Here is a 23,229-nt window from a genome sequence, read left to right as displayed (position 1 = left end):
CACCTGACACATAAGCCCTACATTAATAATGCCCATAATACACATAATGCCACACAGTAATGCACCTGACACATATACCCCACATTAGTAATGCCCATAATACACATAATGCCACACAATAATGCACCTGACACATATACCCCACATTAGTAATGCCCATAATACACATAATTCCACACAGTAATGCACCTGACACATATGCCCTACATTAATAATGCCCATAATGCCACACAGTAATGCACCTGACACATATATCCCACATTAGTAATGCCCATAATACACATAATTCCACACAGTAATGCACCTGACACATATGCCCTACATTAATAATGCCCATAATACACATAATGCCACACAGTAATGCACCTGACACATATACCCCACATTAGTAATGTCCATAATACACATAATGCCACACAGTAATGCACCTGACACATATACCCCACATTAGTAATGCCCATAATACACATAAATCCACACAGTAATGCACCTGACACATATGCCCTACATTAATAATGCCCATAATACACATAATGCCACACAGTAATGCACCTGACACATATACCCCACATTAGTAATGCCCATAATACACATAATTCCACACAGTAATGCACCTGACACATATGCCCTACATTAATAATGCCCATAATACACATAATGCCACACAGTAATGCACCTGACACATATACCCCACATTAGTAATGCCCATAATACACATAATTCCACACAGTAATGCACCTGACACATATGCCCTACATTAATAATGCCCATAATACACATAATGCCACACAGTAATGCACCTGACACATATACCCCACATTAGTAATGCCCATAATACACATAATTCCACACAGTAATGCACCTGACACATAAGCCCTACATTAATAATGCCCATAATACACATAATGCCACACAGTAATGCACCTGACACATATACCCCACATTAGTAATGCCCATAATACACATAATGCCACACAATAATGCACCTGACACATATACCCCACATTAGTAATGCCCATAATACACATAATTCCACACAGTAATGCACCTGACACATATGCCCTACATTAATAATGCCCATAATGCCACACAGTAATGCACCTGACACATATACCCCACATTAGTAATGCCCATAATACACATAATTCCACACAGTAATGCACCTGACACATATGCCCTACATTAATAATGCCCATAATACACATAATGCCACACAGTAATGCACCTGACACATATACCCCACATTAGTAATGTCCATAATACACATAATGCCACACAGTAATGCACCTGACACATATACCCCACATTAATAATGCCCATAATACACATAATGCCACACAATAATGCACCTGACACATATACCCCACATTAGTAATGCCCATAATACACATAATTCCACACATTAATGCACCTGACACATATGCCCTACATTAATAATGCCCATAATACACATAATGCCACACAGTAATGCACCTGACACATATACCCCACATTAGTAATGCCCATAATACACATAATTCCACACAGTAATGCACCTGACACATAAGCCCTACATTAATAATGCCCATAATACACATAATGCCACACAGTAATGCACCTGACACATATACCCCACATTAGTAATGCCCATAATACACATAATTCCACACAGTAATGCACCTGACACATATGCCCTACATTAATAATGCCCATAATGCCACACAGTAATGCATTATGCCACATATACCTGACACATATACCCCACATTAGTAATGCCCATAATACACATAATTCCACACAGTAATGCACCTGACACATATGCCCTACATTAATAATGCCCATAATGCCACACAGTAATGCACCTGACACATATACCCCACATTAGTAATGCCCATAATACACATAATTCCACACAGTAATGCACCTGACACATATGCCCTACATTAATAATGCCCATAATACACATAATGCCACACAGTAATGCACCTGACACATATACCCCACATTAGTAATGTCCATAATACACATAATGCCACACAGTAATGCACCTGACACATATATCCCACATTAGTAATGCCCATAATACACATAAATCCACACAGTAATGCACCTGACACATATGCCCTACATTAATAATGCCCATAATACACATAATGCCACACAGTAATGCACCTGACACATATACCCCACATTAGTAATGCCCATAATACACATAATGCCACACAATAATGCACCTGACACATATACCCCACATTAGTAATGCTCATAATACACATAATTCCACACAGTAATGCACCTGACACATATGCCCTACATTAATAATGCCCATAATACACATAATGCCACACAGTAATGCACCTGACACATATACCCCACATTAGTAATGCCCATAATACACATAATTCCACACAGTAATGCACCTAACACATATGCCCTACATTAATAATGCCCATAATACACATAATGCCACACAGTAATGCACCTGACACATATACCCCACATTAGTAATGCCCATAATACACATAATTCCACACAGCACCTGACACATATGCCCTACATTAATAATGCCCATAATACACATAATGCCACACAGTAATGCACCTGACACATATACCCCACATTAGTAATGCCCATAATACACATAAATCCACACAGTAATGCACCTGACACATATGCCCTACATTAATAATGCCCATAATACACATAATGCCACACAGTAATGCACCTGACACATATACCCCACATTAGTAATGCCCACAATACACATAATTCCACACAGTATGCACCTGACACATATGCCCTACATTAATAATGCCCATAATACACATAATGCCACACAGTAATGCACCTGACACATATACCCCACATTAGTAATGCCCATAATACACATAATGCCACACAGTAATGCACCTGACACATATACCCCACATTAGTAATGCCCATAATACACATAATTCCACACAGTAATGCACCTGACACATATGCCCTACATTAATAATGCCCATAATACACATAATGCCACACAGTAATGCACCTGACACATATACCCCACATTAGTAATGCCCATAATACACATAATTCCACACAGTAATGCACCTGACACATATGCCCTACATTAATAATGCCCATAATACACATAATGCCACACAGTAATACACCTGACACATATACCCCACATTAGTAATGCCCATAATACACATAATGCCACACAGTAATGCACCTGACACATATGCCCTACATTAATAATGCCCATAATACACATAACGCCACACAGTAATGCACCTGACACATATACCCCACATTAGTAATGCCCATAATACACATAATGCCACACAGTAATGCACCTGACACATATACCCCACATTTGTAATGCCCATAATACACATAACTCCACACAGTAATGCACCTGACACATATGCCCTACATTAATAATGCCCATAATACACATAATGCCACACAGTAATGCACCTGACACATATACCCCACATTAGTAATGCCCATAATACACATAATTCCACACAGTAATGCACCTGACACATATGCCCTACATTAATAATGCCCATAATACACATAATGCCACACAGTAATGCACCTGACACAAACTGTATGCCCCACATTAGTAATGCTAGTAGCTTTTTTTATAATACTTACTTTTATTTGCTGGCGTGCTTGCAGTCAATGTGTGCGCCCATGCAGCTCCCTGGATCCGTGACTGCGTTTTGTAAGATGGGGGTGGCAGGATGGGGGAGTGCTTGCATTTGCACCCATTAAATGGGCACCTGTACAAGGGATGTGACCTCACAGGGTATACCGTCTTTTGCAAGCCTCACCCTTTATTTTCGCTTGCTCATTGGAGACAGATAGCAGCAATGTCCATATACTACCACACTTGCTGGTAATACAAAAAGACCAGTATCAAACATGTAGCAACTGTCCATTCTCTTCACTGTTCAGTGTGTTTGCTGGTGTCTGTTACTCCTGGCAACTACATGCCCTTTATTTTATACAGTGGGAGCGATATTCTCTGCCCTCCAGTCTGATGTGTCCAAAAGTCACGCTGCACTGATGTTTCATATAGAAATAGCGCAACGCAACTTACTGACCACGTTACAGTTCTGGATGGCAGGGGAATTTTACGACATGGACTGACTAGGAAATAAAGTGTGGGGAGAACACTGCCCATGTTATGTCCTTGCACATGCTTGGATGCCCCTAGACATGCTTAGATGCCCTAGGCAAATGCCTTGTCTGCCTATAGCTAAGGCCGGCTCTGTTTGAGGGACTCTTCACAGGGGACCCTTTAACATATAAGGCTTCCCCTTCTTCATAAATTGGGATGACTGCAAGGGGCTTTTTGCTTAGGGGGACTGCCCCCACCCTCTTTCCTATATAACTTGCAACTCATGGCTTATAACCATGCACCCCCCAAGCTTGGTAATGCTAAGGTACCACGGGACCTCCCTCCTCCTGTCCCACAGCCCCAGAAAAAAATGTCTGGGACACTATGCATCCCTTACCTCCCTACCCTTCTAATGACTGACAGCTGACATCACCGGGAGGCCGTGCTTATGGAAATCAGTAATAGGAGGCAAAGCTTAAGTATGAGGGTGAGGCTTATATCCCAGCACTGTCGGGGTTATTACAAATCGACTGATCTGCAAACAACACTGTGTCTTTGTATGTAGTCGCTGGGTCTTGAAAAGCTGTCAGTGGGCACCTCAATACAAATCTAGACGGCTGCAGCATTTGCATAATTTCACACATTCGCTGCGTACATTCGCAGCTGTGGTGGCATTAGTGTTTATCTCTGAATCAGGCCCATAGATTGTAAACTCCAATGGGACAGGGGGCTAGAGACTGATGTGAATGACTAATATTCTGTATAAAGCAATGCAGAATATATGTCTGCCATATAAATAACTGATAATAAATAAGTATGATTATGGATTTCTGGAAGCCCAATTCTGTATGGAAATTTGAATCAGTAATATTATAAACTTTATTTTTCTCTTTCTGTGTTATCTCGAGAAAGCCAAAATAAAGTCTATAGCTTTTGTTTATTTAACTTTTTATACAGCTTTCTTACCATTCTTGCTTTCCATAATCCCAGTCATGTTACCCAAACCAAATAAACAGGGAGAGATATAAGTGTGATAGCGCAAATTGCGATTACAGCATGACATGGGCCGTTCTTTTCTGAGGAGTATTGTGAGTGATGAGGACATTTGCTAAATTACCTTGTCATAGATGTTAAGATTTTTTTGCAATTATTAACTATGATCCTTAAATATTTTCTAAATCTAGCTCTCCTGCCAACTGAACAACTTCTTTCCCAAGCTCAGATTTGCCTCCTCTGTTTGTACTGAATTCTTACTGTGTTCTAAAATGTGACCCAGCCTTCGGCTTTCTTCAGAGTTTTAGCTGAGTTTTCTGAAAAAAGATTAAAAAAAAATTCAATTATCCCCATACAGTATATAATAAGTGCCACAGTGAAACAGCCCTCTACTTCTTAACTGTGACTATAAATGAAATGATACCACTATACACCTATTTATTTTGTAAAGTGTAGAGAAGCTTTTCATTAAGTGTTGCAAACTAAATTTAGGGGGAGATTTATCAAAGTTCGTAGCGATAAAGTGGAAAGCGATAAGTAGTAAGTACCAGCTTTTAAATGACATTTTAAAGGATGTGATTGAAAAATGACAGCCGATGACTGGTTAGTATTTTGGGGTCTAAGGGGTCTATTCATGAAGCAGTGAAAAGTGTGGAGAAGTGAGTCAGTGGAGAAGTTGCCCATGGCAACCAATCAGCATTGAAGTAACATTTATAGTTTGCATACTATACGATTGTACGGAGCAGCTGATTGGTTGCCATGGACAACTTCTCCACTGGCTCACATCTCCACACTTTTCACTGCTTTATGAATAGATCCCTAAGTAAGTACTAAGCCATGGAGAGAGATAAAGTGAATGGAGATAAAGTACCAACCAACCAGCTCCTGTCATTTTTCAAACACAGCCTGTAGCATAACAGGAGCTGATTGGCTGGTACTTTATCTCACTCCACTTTATCTCTCTCCAAGGCTTAGTACATAGACCCCTTTATCGCTCTAAACTTCTTTCTCTCCGAGCTTTGATAAAACTCCCCCCTTAAAATGTTAATAGAAACACATTTTATTTTAGATCACAATGTCAATTTCAGTACATGTGCATAGGCATGCCAGATATACAATTGCAATAGCCTTTGAAGCACTTATACATTTCTATTACAGCAATCCCATCAGTAGATAAGAAATAGCCATTACTTCCAGTGGTGGCTGCAGCTCACATCACATAGAACAGGGGGGAACCGGTTAGCACATATACACATGCATGCAGAGATGTATGTAATATATGTGCTGGCTGCAGGTCCCCGGGGACTTGCAGCACTGTGTCTTTCACAGCCGTTGCTGCACCCAGGATGCAACATTCAGCTTCACTGTCGTTCAAAGCCCACCCCCAGACTCCTGTGAAACCTAGCCAATGGGAGTCGGGGGGTGGGTTTAAAAGGAAAGTGATCAATGCCTAATGCTGAATCCTGGGTGCACCCGCCGTCTGTTATACACACAGCGCTGCCATCCAAGGATAAAACAAGCTACAGTAGCACATAAATTACATACATCTTAACATCTATGTCTATATGTGCTAAGCGCCCCCCTTCACCCGCACTATACAGTTGGGGCCGCAGCCACCGCTGATTACATCCATTCTTCCCACAACATATACCATTAAGAGTCTCCAACTTATTTATATGACTACTGTATATAGTGTATTATTGTATTATTATGCATATAGGCTTTTTAGTGTATTAAATAAACAAATTATTTCAGGAACCTGAAATCATGGATAATGTCCAACATGAGCAGACCAGGAATGAGCTATTATAATTCTGAGGATGTATAGTATTCATATTTTCATCATTCATTTCATTATTGTTACTATTCAGGTTTGGACAGTGGGGTCTCTTATGATCCTGACATCCAGCTATTTTGATAGTTTTCATTTCAGTTAAACCAAGAGTTACAAATTGTTGTAAGAGGCACAAAAAGAGGTGATTTCCTTCCCTGAATGCGTTGGAGCTTTTTTGTTTATTAATCTTTATCTTTTTACTCTGTATTTATGAAAGAACAATATATTAAAAACTTACTATATTTTGGGTAAAACTAATAATGTACTACTTTAATAGTAATCCAATGTTATATGGTAAAACTATATCTACTGTAGATATTGATAATGCTATGGGGCAGATGTATCAAAGCTTGGAGAGAGATAAAGTACCAACAAATCAGCTCCAACTGTCATTTGTCAAACACAGCCTGTAACATGAAAGGAGCTGACTGGATAGGACATTGGGGTCTAGTTACTAAGCCTTGGAGATAGTTAAAGTGGACAGAGATAAAGGGGGACATTTACTAAGCAGTGATAAGAGCGGAGAAGTGAGCCAGTGGAGAAGTGCCCATGGCAATCAATCAGCACTGAAGTATTTATGTTTTTATTTATTAACAGTTAGCTATATAGCGCAGCATATTCCGTTGTGCTTTACAATTAGAACAACAGTAATAGAACAAAACTGGGTAAAAACAGACAGACATAGAGGTAGGAAGGCCCTGCTCGCAAGCTTACAATCTATAGGGAAAGAGGCAGTGATACACAAGGATAGATGCTACCTATTGCATAATGGTCCACCATATTGCTAGGTTCTTAATGGGTTGTATGATATGGTCACCCAGCAATGTTGGCCAAGTGTCAGGAGGGTGTGAGAGTAAAGAAAGACAAAATATGTGATGTTATGTGGACTGTACACAGAGGATGTAATTAGATAGGGAAGCACTGAAGGTTATGAGGGTGGGTCAGGAATTTGATAGGCTTGTCTGAAGAGGTGAGTTTTCAGGGAATGTTAAAGGTTAGGAGACTAGAGGTGAGTCTTATTGTGCGTGGGAGGGCATTCCACAGAGTGGGTGAAGCACGGATAAAGTCCTGTAATTTGGAGTGTGAACAAGTAATACATGTGGATGAGAGACGTAGATCGGGTAGGGAGATATCTTGAGATGAGTGAAGAGATGTATGATGGTGCAGTTTGGTTAAAAGCCTTGTATGTAAGTAAATGTATTTTATATTTAATACAGTAGAATGCAGGTAACCAATGGAGGGACTGACAGAGCGGATCTGCAGACGATGAACGTCTAGAGAGGAAGATTAGCCTCACTGCTGCATTAACATCTATAATTTGCATACTATAAAATTATACAGACCTGCTGATTGGTTGATAGGGCAACTTATCCACTGGCTCACTTCTCCGCTCTTATTACTGCTTACTCCTCCAAAGTACCAGCCAATCAGCTTCTATCTGCCATGTTACAGGCTGTGTTTGAGAAATGACAGGAGCTGTATCCTAATAGCCCTGATGAAATTTTGGACATTAAAAACGTGAAGCATAAACCCCCGATAAATGCCGGCATTGGGGGAAAAGTACGCCGGCATTGAGGCTAATAGGATCGTCCTGGAGATCCTTTTAGCAGCGGTGAAGTATTCACCCTTTATCTCCGTCCCCTTTTCTCTCTCCAAGGTTTAGTAAATAGACCAATAAATCTCTCTCCACTTTACCTCTCTTCAGGTTTTGATACATCGTCCCCTATGTCTGATAGCATAGAGAATATTTTACTGTTTTGCTGTCTGATGTACAGTGCACTATTTTATGAGTGTATCATTTTCTTGTTTTGTCTTTCTTTCCATTTCAGTTGTTCAACATATAAAGAGGCACAATATTGTCCTGAAGAGAGAACTGGGAGAAGGGGCGTTTGGAAAGGTGTTTCTTGCAGAGTGCTATAACCTATACCCTGAGCAGGATAAAATACTTGTGGCAGTAAAGGTAATATCAGTTAATACCTTACTTCATGTATAGTAGTTGTCATTAGCTTCCCAGCATATTAGTACAATTTAAATTATTATTATTATTATTATTATTATTATTATTACAATACAGTACCTCATGATTTTAACATTAATCTCTATTGACCACCTTTACACTGATAAGCATAGACATATTGTACAAGGAAAACCATCAGCATTCCATTTGCTTTAGATTATCCTTAAGTTGCATCATCACATTTATAGGCCTATTCATGAACACTTACGGGTGTGTTACACATGCAGAAACATTAGTTTCCCTCATGTTTTCAGTAAAGGGAACATCCCTTATTAGGGGCCCAAAGTAACCTTCCCTTATATAAACACTGGAGTTTGACTGCAGGAACCTTCGGATGGTGTTGGTTCCTGGAACCCTGGTCTTTTCTATGGGAAGGAGGTCTGGGTTGCGAAGAAGGATACAACCGATCCCTTGTACCCCTTAAGCCTTGCATCCCCTCTTACAGTGCTCATGTGTTAACCCATCAGTGGTAGGTATCATGGGGATAGCTCTTTTTCAAAGCTGCCATCCCAGCACTGGCACAATATTGAGTTAAACCGGTACTTCAGTATCCACCAGCGCAACTTGCAGCACCCTCAGTATTGAATAGGCCCCTTAACCACTGAATTTGCTTTTTTAAAGCCTGATAATCACCATTCTCACTTTAAATCATATGGGATGGTTTTTATTTGGAACAAGTAAAATCTGCAAGCTGCTACAATATATCCGTGATTACAGACATATGAAACCACAAGCAGCAGTTAATAAAGAAGGATGAATGATGCAATATATCTTCATTGAAATGTGTAATTTAGTAGGAAGTACAATTAACTGAGTTGAGGCATTATGTAAAGCAACGGATTGGGAAGTCCTCTAGTGCTACAGAAATAACACAGGCTGAGATTACAGGACACAATGAACCTCTTTCAACAAAGTAAAACATAATTTTAAAACTCCCTGATGGTGATAATGATGATATCAGGTATAAGAGAAAAGGAAAAGTATTATTATATGGGGGCACACAGTTACCAATTGTTGAATCTAGTTATTAAATACTTTATTGATCACTTATGAAAAGCATCATATTATGGGTGGTATTCAAATGATATATCACAGCCAATCGCCTTTCTAAAGTGATCTCCTTTATTACGCATATCGCACCCATAGTAATCAGGTTTATCTGCAAAAAGGGTTGGGTTCCTCACTACCCCTGGCGGTAGCAAGCTGAAAATATGATACCATACCCACTAGCAGAAACAGAACGGGTGTGGAAGGGGCTGAAAATAATTGAATACCGCCCAATGAGTCTTGGGGGTATATGCAATTCCGGGCGGATTGCGGCACTTTTTTGCCCATTTTTAAATTCGACACAATTGGACCGTCGAATTCCGGCCGGCGGGTGCCGGAATTCGACATATTCAATAAAAAACGGATTCGACAGTCCCGCTGTCGAAAAACGGACCAATTGACTGATTTTGAATAGACTTTTCAGACGGTACAAAAACGGTAAAAAAAAACCGAAAAAAAAATTGCGTGGGGTCACCCCTCCTAAGCATAACCAGCCTCGGGCTCTTTGAGCCGGTCCTGGTTGCAAAAATATGGGGGGGGAAATGACAGGGGATCCTCCGTATTTTAACAACCAGCACCGGGCTCTGCGCCTGGTCCTGGTGCAAAAAATACGGGGGACAAAAAGAGTAGGGGTCCCCCGTATTTTTTGTACCAGCACCGGGCTCCACTAGCTGGACAGATAATACCACAGCCGGGGGACACTTTTATACTGCTCCCTGCGGCCGTGGCATTAAATACCCAACTAGTCACCCCTGGCCGGGGTACCCTGGAGGAGTGGGGACCCCTTCAATCAAGGGGTCCCCCCCAGCCACCCAAGGGCCAGGGGTGAAGCCCGAGGCTGTCCCCCCCATCCAAGGGCTGCGGATGGGGGGCTGATAGCCATGTGTAAAAATTAAAGAATATTGTTTTTTGCAGAAGAACTACAAGTCCCAGCAAGCCTCCCCCGCAAGCTGGTACTTGGAGAACCACAAGTACCAGCATGTGGGGGGGAAACGGCCCCGCTGGTACCTGTAGTTCTTCTGCAAAAAAATTCCCAAATATAAACAGGACACGCACACCTTGACAAGTACAACTTTATTACATACATGCCGACACATACATACTTACCTATGTTGACACGATGTACGGTCCACTTCTCCAAGTAAAATCCATGGGGTGCCTGAAAAGAAAAGATAATTATACTCATCTAAATCCAGTGTCCAGTGATATTTGTAATCCACGTACTTGGCTAAAAAAAAAAATGCATACCCGATCCACACAGACTGAAAGGGGTCCCATGTTTACACATGGGACCCCTTTCCCCAAATGCAGAGACCCCCCGTGACTGCTGTCACAGAGGGTCCCTTCAGCCAATCAGGGAGCGCCACGTCGTGGCACTCTGATTGGCTATGCGCGTCTGAGCTGTCAGACGCGCATCGCACAGCCCCTCCATTATAGTCAATGGTGGGAACTTTGTGGTCAGCGGTGAGGTCACCCGCAGTCAGCGGCTGACCGCGGGTAACCCCACCGCTGACCGCAAAGTTCCCACCATTGAAACTAATGGAGGTGCTGTGCGATGCGCTGTCTGCCAGCTCAGACGCGCATAGGGAATCAGGAGAGTGCCACGACGTGGCGCTCCCTGATTGCCTGAAGGGACCCTCTGTGACAGGAGTCACAGGGGGTCTCAGCATTCGGGGAAAGGGGTCCCATGTGTAAACATGGGACCCCTTTTAATGGTGGTCCAGGTAATGCATTTTCTTTTTTTGCCAAGTACGTGGATTACAAATAAAAGACCAGGACACTGGATTTAGGTGAGTATATAATTTTATTTTCAGGTACCACGGACGTCGACAGATGGAGACGTGGCCAGAGTCGGCGTGTCCACATAGGTAAGTATGTGTGTGTCGGCATGTATGTAATAAAGTTTTACTTTCACGGTGTCTGTGTCCTGTTTTTATTTGGGTATTTTTTTTGCAGTAGAACTACAGGTACCAGCGGGCCCGTTTTACCCCCGCATGCTGGTACTTGTGGTTCTCCAAGTACCAGCTTGCGGGGGAGGCTTGCTGGGACTTGTAGTACTGCTGCAAAAAAACAATATTCTTTCATTTTCAACAAGGCTATCATCCCCCCATCCGCAGCCCTTGGATGGGGGGGACAGCCTCGGGCTTCACCCCTGGCCCTTGGGTGGCTGGGGGGGGACCACTTGATTGAAGGGGTCCACACTCCTCCAGGGTACCCCGGCCAGGGGTGACTAGTTGGGTATTTAATGCCACGGCCGCAGGGAGCGGTATAAAAGTGTCCCCCGGCTGTGGCATTATCTGTCCAGCTAGTGGAGCCCGGTGCTGGTACAAAAAATACGGGGGACCCCTACTCTTTTTGTCCCCCGTATTTTTGGCACCAAGACCGGACACAGAGCCCGGTGCTGGTTCTAAAAATACGGGGGATCCCCTGTCATTTCCCCCCCCCCCCATATTTTTACAACCAGGACCGGCTCAAAGCGCCTGAGGCTGGTTATGCTTAGGAGGGGGGACCCCACGCATTTTTTTTTTTCAGGTTTTTAACCCATTCCATAAAAATATATATATATATATTTAAAAAAATATATAAATAATACTTGTGCCTCCTAAATATACAAACCAAGTACCTAATCTCTTCTAATATAAATAGATATGCTATTAGCAATAAAAAAAAACACAAAAAAACATGTTTTTAAAATTTTTTATTACATTCCGCCAGCAAAGTGAGGCGGATTGAAAATGATGAATTTACTGTCGAAAAGCACTGTTGTCGAATTTACATTCTTCAATTGAATATACTTTTGTCGAAAAGCCGCATTTGTACCATTGCAGAAATGTCGAATTTGTCAAATGTCGAAATTAAAAAAGTCGAATTTGAAAAGTCCGTTTTTTTGATGAAAAGTACTGTATTGCATTGTCGATTTTTTTTTTTTTTGGCGAAAAAGTCCAGTTTTTCGACATTTTCAGGAATTCGACCGCAATTGCATATACCCCTTGTAGTCCTCATTTCATGTTTGCCAAATATTCCAAAATAAGATAGTTGTGTTTAACAAAAGATATGAAAAAGGATTTTAAAAGCTATTTAAATATAAAATTCAGGGTTCTTATTATTGTATCACTTAAAATTGCAAATCATTTACTGCGGACTTATAATTATGGGACCCCATTTTATTTCCTCTGTTTATTCAGATATATTAATATACTAATTAAATTATAAATCAAGTAAAAACGGTTTTCTGTAATAAAACCATGTGGATAGTGAATCTTACAGTATTTAAACTGTCTCTGGGTGCCAAGCTGGGAAAGAATTGTATATCTCTATAATGAAATTTTTTTGACTTACTTGCTGGACAATCTTAACCTAATTTACTTTGTCCTTTATGTTAGCAGCCATTAAACTGACTGGTAAATCTCCTAAACGCAGTTATAAAATGCAAAGAGAGAATTAGTAGATTTGACTTAGCCCGTGTCACTGACTTACTTCAAAAATAGCCTTTATGGTGTACTCAGCCTGGGTATAGAAGGTTAGTGAGAAGTACAGAGCAGTCAGTCACCTCTAAGTATTGTATGCACTGTATACACATCCACTGCTTATTCTGGTAGCAGTCTGCAAGATCACATAAAAACAGAGTAAACTTCTTTTCTGTCTGATCAAACTAATTTACGATGAATTTAATTTAGAATTTAAAAATTGAAAAAGCATGCTAACATTATAAGTTAATGGCATAAGATGATAAAATCCTGCACTGGTCCAGATAGTTAATGGTACAAATTGCATTTGGAGTCACAATTGCGCTGTGCTTGACTCAATTCGCTGAGGTATACCCCCTCAGCTTTTTAAGTGCAACTGTGAAGCTAAACGCAATTTCTGTCATTAACTATCTGGACCAGTGTAGGATTTTATTATCTTATACCAGTTAAGGAATACCAACAGAGTCTTGCTAAAGGACTGAATGAATTCATTCTTCCTATACACTGGTAATACATAGAAACATAGAAACATAGAATTTGACGGCAGATAAGAACCACTTGGCCCATCTAGTCTACCCTTTTTTTTATCCTTTAGGTAATCTCAACCCTTTTTGAACCTTAATTCTGTGTTAATTCTTTGTAAGGATATTCATATGCCTATCCCAAGCATGTTTAAATTGCTCTACATAGAAACATAGAATTTGACGGCAGATAAGAACCACTTGGCCCATCTAGTCTGCCCCTTTTTTTTTATCCTTTAGGCAATCTCAATCCTTTTTGAACCTTATTTCTTTGTAAGGCATTATACATCATTAACTGTATACTGGAATATCGGGATTGGCTGTGACTATCCCACTGTAGTTTACCCCCTGCCATTTTATCCAAAGCTACTTCTCCAGTAATAGGGGGCACTTTTTGATTATGACTATAGTTGTCCAGTTGCCCATCTTCATATGCCTATGAACTATTACATTTGTAGCCTATTTTTTGTTATTATATGAATTGTGTTTTTATGTTTCAACATTTCATATTAAATATATACATTAATTTTACTATCAAGCCGCACCACTTTGTGATTATAAGTGTTTTTAGCGCTGTTTTTTCCTTTACCTTTGTACTCTGTAAGTCCAACCTTGGAGGCTGACACTGACCATTTACAGCTGCTTTACTCTCATTGGCTGTGTCCAAATTGGATCAAACAGTATTTATTTTGTATTGTACAGGGGAGATGTATTAAGCCTCAGCCAGAGGTAAAATGGAGAAGTTGAACAAATCAACCAATCCACTTCTAACTGTCATTTATCTAGCACAGTGTATGAAACGATTGGCTATCAATGAGCTGATTAGTTGCTTTGGACAACTCCTCTATTTTATCTCCCCCTAGGTGTTTAATTAAATTTGGTTAGGGTTAGGCTGCGAGAGGGGTTGGTTAGGATTAACTAAAAATAGTGACCAGGGTTAAATACGGCTTCAACCCGGGTCGCTGTGTGGTGTGAACGGGTTGCCGGGTCGATGCGACCCATTTCCCGTTCATACTGTATGCACAGGCAGTGCTTGCAGATCATCTGATCTCTAAGCACCGCCTCCGTACGTGTCACCAATGACGTCACGTACACGGCAATATGCCGAGCTGGGGACGCCTGTGTATAACAGGCCAAGGTAGTACAGACAAGGAATAATTGTTTCACAGATTGCTGTATGTTAATCTGATCAACTCATGCCAAAGTCTTCCCCATCTAGCCAGTCCTACTCTCTCTCTCTCTTTATAGAGGTGTGTGTGTGTGTGTGTGTGTGTGTGTGTGTGTGTGTATATATATATATATATATATCATTTCAGCCTGCATTTCCACGTGATCATTACTGTTCTTTAAGAGCGTTGAATCGTTTACTGGAAGTATAGCTTATGTTTCAAGAGGTATTTTTAAGGTTTGTGGTGTTTATGTGCCCACAATTCAAATAGATTTATTTCACAACATATTAGTACACATTATTATTGTACCTTTCCTTTCTGGGAAGTCCACTTTCTGTAGGACGGTGCACATTTTCATAGCATAACCCATGATTTTAAATGAATGGATAATTTGAAGAAAATAGACTGAGTGGGAGGTATCATGTTTTTCAATGTGAAATGATCGACACAGGTTCCTCTGCCCCTCCTCCCCCTTCATATTGGCCTCTATGGCTTCTTCTCTTCCTTTCTTCTGGTTGCATAGCAACTCTAACAGCTTTGAAGTCTACATACAAACACAGATTGAGGCTTCTTCTATTGTGCTTTTTTTTTTTACTTATGGTGTAGCTCCACATCTGTGTTCTATGTAAATATACAGTACATATCTAGGTTTTGCACATATATATTTATGTATAGATATAAGTACTGATTTGGTTAAAAAAAATTATATATATATATATATATATATATATATATCTATGAAAGATAGAAGAAATGGAGGGCGCACATGTGAGTATAATATTTTTCAATATGTTACTAATGAATATCAACTCACATACATTTCAGTAAAAGGTAACCAGCTAGATGTTGCGCTGTGTGTGGTCTCCGGAAAGCCAGACACCAATCGCCGTTGCTGCAGGATACCAAACGCCGCTGGAGTCTCTCACAGAAGCACGGACTCGGACCAAACCACGAACGCCAGACACACTCAGGTCAATACGTCAGAGGTCCCACTGCAATATGTCAGAGGTCCCACGCCCAATGCATTTCATCACAGGACTTCGTCAGGGGATGAAGCTGGCCACGCCCAATGCGTTCGTCAGGGGATGAAGTTGGCCACGCCTGGCGCGTTTCGTCATAGGACTTCGTCAGGAGACGAAGTCCTATGATGAATCGCGTTGGGCATGGCCAGCGGGACCTGTGACATGTTGACCTGAGTGTGTCCTGCGTTCGTGGTTTGGTCTGAGTCTGTACTTCTGTGAGAGAATCCAGCGACGTTTGGTATCCTGCAGCGATGGCGATTGGTGTCTGGCTTTCCGGAGCCCACACGCAGCGCAACATCTAGCTGGTTACCTTTTACTGAAATGTATGTGAGTTCAGTTGATATTCATTAGTAAAATATTTAAAAATTTTCTACTCACCTATGCGCCCTCCATTTCTTCTATCTTTCATATATTCTTGAAGAATTACGGGTTGGCTCTTTAAGAAGGAAAGCTGCAAGCTACATTGGTTCATTGGTTGGACTAATCCAGATTACTAACCCCCACTAAGGAACTATAAGACCACTTGTTTGAATGTGCAGCTTTATCTATTAATATATATATATATATATATATATATATATATGGATACAACCACACCATGAGGCTCCAGCTGGGGTTATGTTGTAGATGAGACCAGCACTCCAAGTATATTCAAACGTTTTTATGCCATTTTATAACACATCACAAAGGGTTTTCTGTGCAAATTCAGCAATTTGTAAACATGACATTTTCAGTATCAGGTATCTCACACGTCCTGTGTATGCTGGGGGTATAGATCCTACCCAGCAGAATCTCCCAACAGCCGTTTCGGCTGAATTTGCACAGAAAACCCTTTGTGATGTGTTATAAAATGGCATAAAAACGTTTGAATATATATATACGTTTGGAGTGCCGGTCTCATCTACAACATAGCCCCAGCTGGAGCCTCATGGTGTGGTTGTATCCATATTGAAAAGTTTTCGACCTGGCACCCTTTGGTGGACATTTATAGTGTTGTGCGGCTCATGTTTTATAATATATATATATATATATATATATATACATCAACTATACTGGATGATTATCAGTATTTTTATCTTGCAGACTCTAAAAGATGCAAGTGACAATGCGAGGAAGGACTTCCATCGGGAAGCTGAATTACTGACAAACTTACAACATGAGCACATTGTAAAGTTTTATGGTGTCTGTGTGGAGGGAGATCCACTTATCATGGTCTTTGAGTACATGAAACATGGAGACCTGAACAAATTCCTAAGGTAATGTATTCAAAGCTCTTCTTGTTAGCTGACTTTATGGAGCAGGAAGAAAAGTATGGTGTGTACAAAACACTGTATTCCACAAATCACAATTATACCCTGAAAAGCATAAGAATCCAATATGCATAAAGTATAATATATTATAATATACCCATATTTAGACACAGACAATAAATGTAAATATATTTAGTTATGAAGGGAATTAAGTTACTGCTGATATAAATACAATGATTTTGGCAGACAATTAGTAGGTTAAGTTAACCTGCTTCTAAACTGTTGTGAGCCTAAAATGTCTGGGATTTCTAATGTAATGGGCTCAAATATATGTGATTGTAACTAGCTGTACACCTGATAAGAACCTGACTAATATGTACAGCCATGAGTTAACCACACTTATTCTTCATACTGTATGCCTCCTTCCTTCCAGTTTGTGACTCAAGTAGTGGCATAGAGTTTAGAGAGAGCAACTGGATTTGCCAAGTGTATGGGAAATATAAAGGGTTGTAGTCTTACGGTGCGTACACAGTAGACGACATTGCGTACGATCCGGCAGATATCGGCGCCTGAACTTACGCAATATCGTTCACAGCGTCTAGTGTGTGCGCACTATGGGCCTAATTCAGACCTGATCGTAGCAGCAAGTTTGTTAGCAGATTGGCAAAACCATGGGGGTCATTCCGAGTTGATCGTAGCTGTGCTAAATTTAGTACAGCTACGATCTTCTTCCCTGACACGTGGGGGGATGCCCAGCACAGGGCTAGTCCAGCCCGCATGTCAGTCCGGCCCCCCCTCGCAGAAGTGCAAAGGCATCGCACAGCGGCGATGCCTTTGCACTTCAAGAGTAGCTCCCGGCCAGCGCAGCTTTAGCGTGCTGGCCGAGAGCTACTCGTCGCACCCCGGCTCGCTGTGGCCCGCCCCCCGTTCAGTCCGGGCACGCCTGCGTTGGCCGGACCAAACCCATGAAAAGGCGGCCAAACGCTGGGCGGGAGGGGTTCCACCCCCTCCCGCCCAGCGATCGCCTCTGCCTGTCAATCAGGCAGAGGCAATCGCATCCCTGCTATGGCCTTCGAGTGAACGGGTCAGAATGACCCCCCATGTGCACTGCAGGTGTGGCAGATATAACATTTGCAGAGAGAGTTAGATTTGGGCGGGTTATATTGTTTCTGTACAGGGTAAATACTGGCTGCTTTATTTTTACACTGCAATTTAGATTTCAGTTTGTACACACCCCACCCAAAGCTAACTCTCTCTGCATATGTTATATCTGCCCCCCCCCCCTGCAGTGCACATCTGCTAACAAATTTGCTGCTGTGATTAGATCTGAATTACCCCCATATCATTTACAATGCACGCTCCAGTGAGTCATATGCTACATGTAGGTTCGACAGGCAATGTTGCTAACGACACTCCCGGCACTCCGTCGCTCCCGTGCCGGGTCCTGTTACTAGCGATGTCACATTGTGTGCACATCGTCTAGTTTGTACATAGCCTTAGTTGTGTAGCATTCTGTAGCAGATATATTGGTTCCAGTTGGAATTTTGCAATTATTAGTCTGTGTTTTTTTTCTTTCCGAATACACTTGATCATGAACTCATTTGATTAATAATTGCTTTTCATTAATAGTTATAAATGAGAAATGTAATAAACCACTATATGACATAAATACTGGACAATAAAAAAGCATATAAAATATAAGTCAAATAATACTACATGTAAAAGTAAAGTTATTTGTATTCTGATAAAAGAATAAAATTAAGCAAATTAAATATAATGTAATATTAATTAGATTGTGCTCCACACACAAGATTCAGGCTTATTTTATAATGTTTGGTTCCATGGACTTTAGGAAAAGAAGAGATGAATTACTTACTTTGCACTTCAAACTAGGGGTAGAGATGAGCGGGTTCGGTTTCTTTGAATCCGAACCCGCACGAACTTCACTTTTTTTTCCACGGGTCCGAGCGACTCGGATCTTCCCGCCTTGCTCGGTTAACCCGAGCGCGCCCGAACGTCATCATGACGCTGTCGGATTCTCGCGAGGCTCGGATTCTATCGCGAGACTCGGATTCTATATAAGGAGCCGCGCGTCGCCGCCATTTTCACTCGTGCATTGAGATTGATAGGGAGAGGACGTGTCTGGCGTCCTCTCCATTAGAATAGAGATAGATAGATTAGATAGAGAGAGATTGTGCAGAGTCGCAGACAGAGTTAGTTTACCACAGTCAGTGACCAGTGCAGTTGCTAGTTAACTTTTATTTAATATAATATATCCGTTCACTTCTCTCTGCTATATCCGTTCTCTGCCTGAAAAAAAAACCGATACACAGCACAGTCAGTCACACAGTGTGACTCAGTCTGTGTGCACTCAGCTCAGCCCAGTGTGCTGCACAGTCATCAATGTATAAATTAAAAGCTTATAATTAATTGTGGGGGAGACTGGGGAGCACTGCAGGTTGTTAGCAGGAGCCAGGAGTACAATTATATTAATTAACAGTGCACACTTTTGCTGCAGGAGTGGTGACCAGTGCCTGACCACCAGTATAGTATTGTTGTATACTACTAATATCTCTTTAAATATCAACCAGTCTATATTAGCAGCAGACACAGTACAGTGCGGTAGTTCACGGCTGTGGCTACCTCTGTGTCGGCACACGGCAGGCAGTCCGTCCGACCAGAATTGTATTATTTATTATTATATACCTACCACCTAACCGTGGTTTTTTTTTCATTCTTTATACCGTCATAGTGTCATCCTAATTGTTACGAGTATACTACTATCTCTTTATCAACCAGTGTACAGTGCGGTAGTTCACGGCTGTGGCTACCTCTGTGTCGGCACACGGCAGGCAGTCCGTCCGACCAGAATTGTATTATTTATTATTATATACCTACCACCTAACCGTGGTTTTTTTTTCATTCTTTATACCGTCATAGTGTCATCCTAATTGTTACGAGTATACTACTATCTCTTTATCAACCAGTGTACAGTGCGGTAGTTCACGGCTGTGGCTACCTCTGTGTCGGCACACGGCAGGCAGTCCGTCCGACCAGAATTGTATTATTTATTATTATATACCTACCACCTAACCGTGGTTTTTTTTTCATTCTTTATACCGTCATAGTGTCATCCTAATTGTTACGAGTATACTACTATCTCTTTATCAACCAGTGTACAGTGCGGTAGTTCACGGCTGTGGCTACCTCTGTGTCGGCACACGGCAGGCAGTCCGTCCGACCAGAATTGTATTATTTATTATTATATACCTACCACCTAACCGTGGTTTTTTTTTCATTCTTTATACCGTCATAGTGTCATCCTAATTGTTACGAGTATACTACTATCTCTTTATCAACCAGTGTACAGTGCGGTAGTTCACGGCTGTGGCTACCTCTGTGTCGGCACACGGCAGGCAGTCCGTCCGACCAGAATTGTATTATTTATTATTATATACCTACCACCTAACCGTGGTTTTTTTTTCATTCTTTATACCGTCATAGTGTCATCCTAATTGTTACGAGTATACTACTATCTCTTTATCAACCAGTGTACAGTGCGGTAGTTCACGGCTGTGGCTACCTCTGTGTCGGCAGTCGGCAGGCAGTCCGTCCATCCATAATTGTATTATTATTATAATATATACCACCTAACCGTGTTTTTTTTTTCATTCTTTATACCGTCATAGTGTCATACTAGTTGTTACGAGTATACTACTATCTCTTTATCAACCAGTGTACAGTGCGGTAGTTCACGGCTGTGGCTACCTCTGTGTCGGCAGTCGGCAGGCAGTCCGTCCATCCATAATTGTATTATTATTATAATATATACCACCTAACTGTGGTTTTTTTTTTATTCTTTATACCGTCGTCATAGTGTCATACTAGTTGTTACGAGTATACTACTATCTCTTTATCAACCAGTGTACAGTGCGGTAGTTCACGGCTGTGGCTACCTCTGTGTCGGCAGTCGGCAGGCAGTCCGTCCATCCATAATTGTATTATTATTATAATATATACCACCTAACCGTGGTTTTTTTTTCATTCTTTATACCGTCGTCATAGTGTCATACTAGTTGTTACGAGTATACTACTATCTCTTTATCAACCAGTGTACAGTGCGGTAGTTCACGGCTGTGGCTACCTCTGTGTCGGCAGTCGGCAGGCAGTCCGTCCATCCATAATTGTATTATTATTATAATATATACCACCTAACTGTGGGTTTTTTTTCATTCTTTATACCGTCGTCATAGTGTCATACTAGTTGTTACGAGTATACTACTATCTCTTTATCAACCAGTGTACAGTGCGGTAGTTCACGGCTGTGGCTACCTCTGTGTCGGCAGTCGGCAGGCAGTCCGTCCATCCATAATTGTATTATTATTATAATATATACCACCTAACCGTGGTTTTTTTTTCATTCTTTATACCGTCGTCATAGTGTCATACTAGTTGTTACGAGTATACTACTATCTCTTTATCAACCAGTGTACAGTGCGGTAGTTCACGGCTGTGGCTACCTCTGTGTCGGCAGTCGGCAGGCAGTCCGTCCATCCATAATTGTATTATTATTATAATATATACCACCTAACCGTGGTTTTTTTTTCATTCTTTATACCGTCGTCATAGTGTCATACTAGTTGTTACGAGTATACTACTATCTCTTTATCAACCAGTGTACAGTGCGGTAGTTCACGGCTGTGGCTACCTCTGTGTCGGCAGTCGGCAGGCAGTCCGTCCATCCATAATTGTATTATTATTATAATATATACCACCTAACCGTGGTTTTTTTTTCATTCTTTATACCGTCGTCATAGTGTCATACTAGTTGTTACGAGTATACTACTATCTCTTTATCAACCAGTGTACAGTGCGGTAGTTCACGGCTGTGGCTACCTCTGTGTCGGCAGTCGGCAGGCAGTCCGTCCATCCATAATTGTATTATTATTATAATATATACCACCTAACCGTGGTTTTTTTATACCACCTAACCGTGGCAGTCCGTCCATAATTGTATACTAGTATCCAATCCATCCATCTCCATTGTTTACCTGAGGTGCCTTTTAGTTCTGCCTATAAAATATGGAGAACAAAAAAGTTGAGGTTCCAAAATTAGGGAAAGATCAAGATCCACTTCCACCTCGTGCTGAAGCTGCTGCCACTAGTCATGGCCGAGACGATGAAATGCCAGCAACGTCGTCTGCCAAGGCCGATGCCCAATGTCATAGTACAGAGCATGTCAAATCCAAAACACCAAATATCAGAAAAAAAAGGACTCCAAAACCTAAAATAAAATTGTCGGAGGAGAAGCGTAAACTTGCCAATATGCCATTTACCACACGGAGTGGCAAGGAACGGCTGAGGCCCTGGCCTATGTTCATGGCTAGTGGTTCAGCTTCACATGAGGATGGAAGCACTCAGCCTCTCGCTAGAAAACTGAAAAGACTCAAGCTGGCAAAAGCACCGCAAAGAACTGTGCGTTCTTTGAAATCCCAAATCCACAAGGAGAGTCCAATTGTGTCGTTTGCGATGCCTGACCTTCCCAACACTGGACGTGAAGAGCATGCGCCTTCCACTATTTGCATGCCCCCTGCAAGTGCTGGAAGGAGCACCCGCAGTCCAGTTCCTGATAGTCAGATTGAAGATGTCAGTGTTGAAGTACACCAGGATGAGGAGGATATGGGTGTTGCTGGCGCTGGGGAGGAAATTGACCAGGAGGATTCTGATGGTGAGGTGGTTTGTTTAAGTCAGGCACCCGGGGAGACACCTGTTGTCCGTGGGAGGAATATGGCCGTTGACATGCCAGGTGA

At 41.4% G+C, this 23,229-nt stretch overlaps 1 protein-coding gene across 3 annotated transcripts in view; it reads left to right on the top strand.

The window, feature by feature from the left end:
• NTRK2 (neurotrophic receptor tyrosine kinase 2) overlaps positions 1-23,229 on the top strand; it is a 424,378-nt gene that overhangs the window by 326,957 nt on the left and 74,192 nt on the right. For all 3 annotated transcript variants that reach the window (XM_063913787.1, XM_063913785.1, XM_063913786.1), the window contains 2 exons: positions 8,756-8,886; positions 17,253-17,425. In XM_063913787.1, the coding sequence (XP_063769857.1) occupies positions 8,756-8,886; positions 17,253-17,425 (304 nt within the window). The remainder of the gene's footprint in view (positions 1-8,755; positions 8,887-17,252; positions 17,426-23,229) is intronic.

This window comes from Pseudophryne corroboree, chromosome 1 (assembly GCF_028390025.1).
Source record: "Pseudophryne corroboree isolate aPseCor3 chromosome 1, aPseCor3.hap2, whole genome shotgun sequence".
Taxonomy (NCBI): domain Eukaryota; kingdom Metazoa; phylum Chordata; class Amphibia; order Anura; family Myobatrachidae; genus Pseudophryne; species Pseudophryne corroboree.
This window is presented reverse-complemented; position numbering and strand designations above follow the sequence as displayed.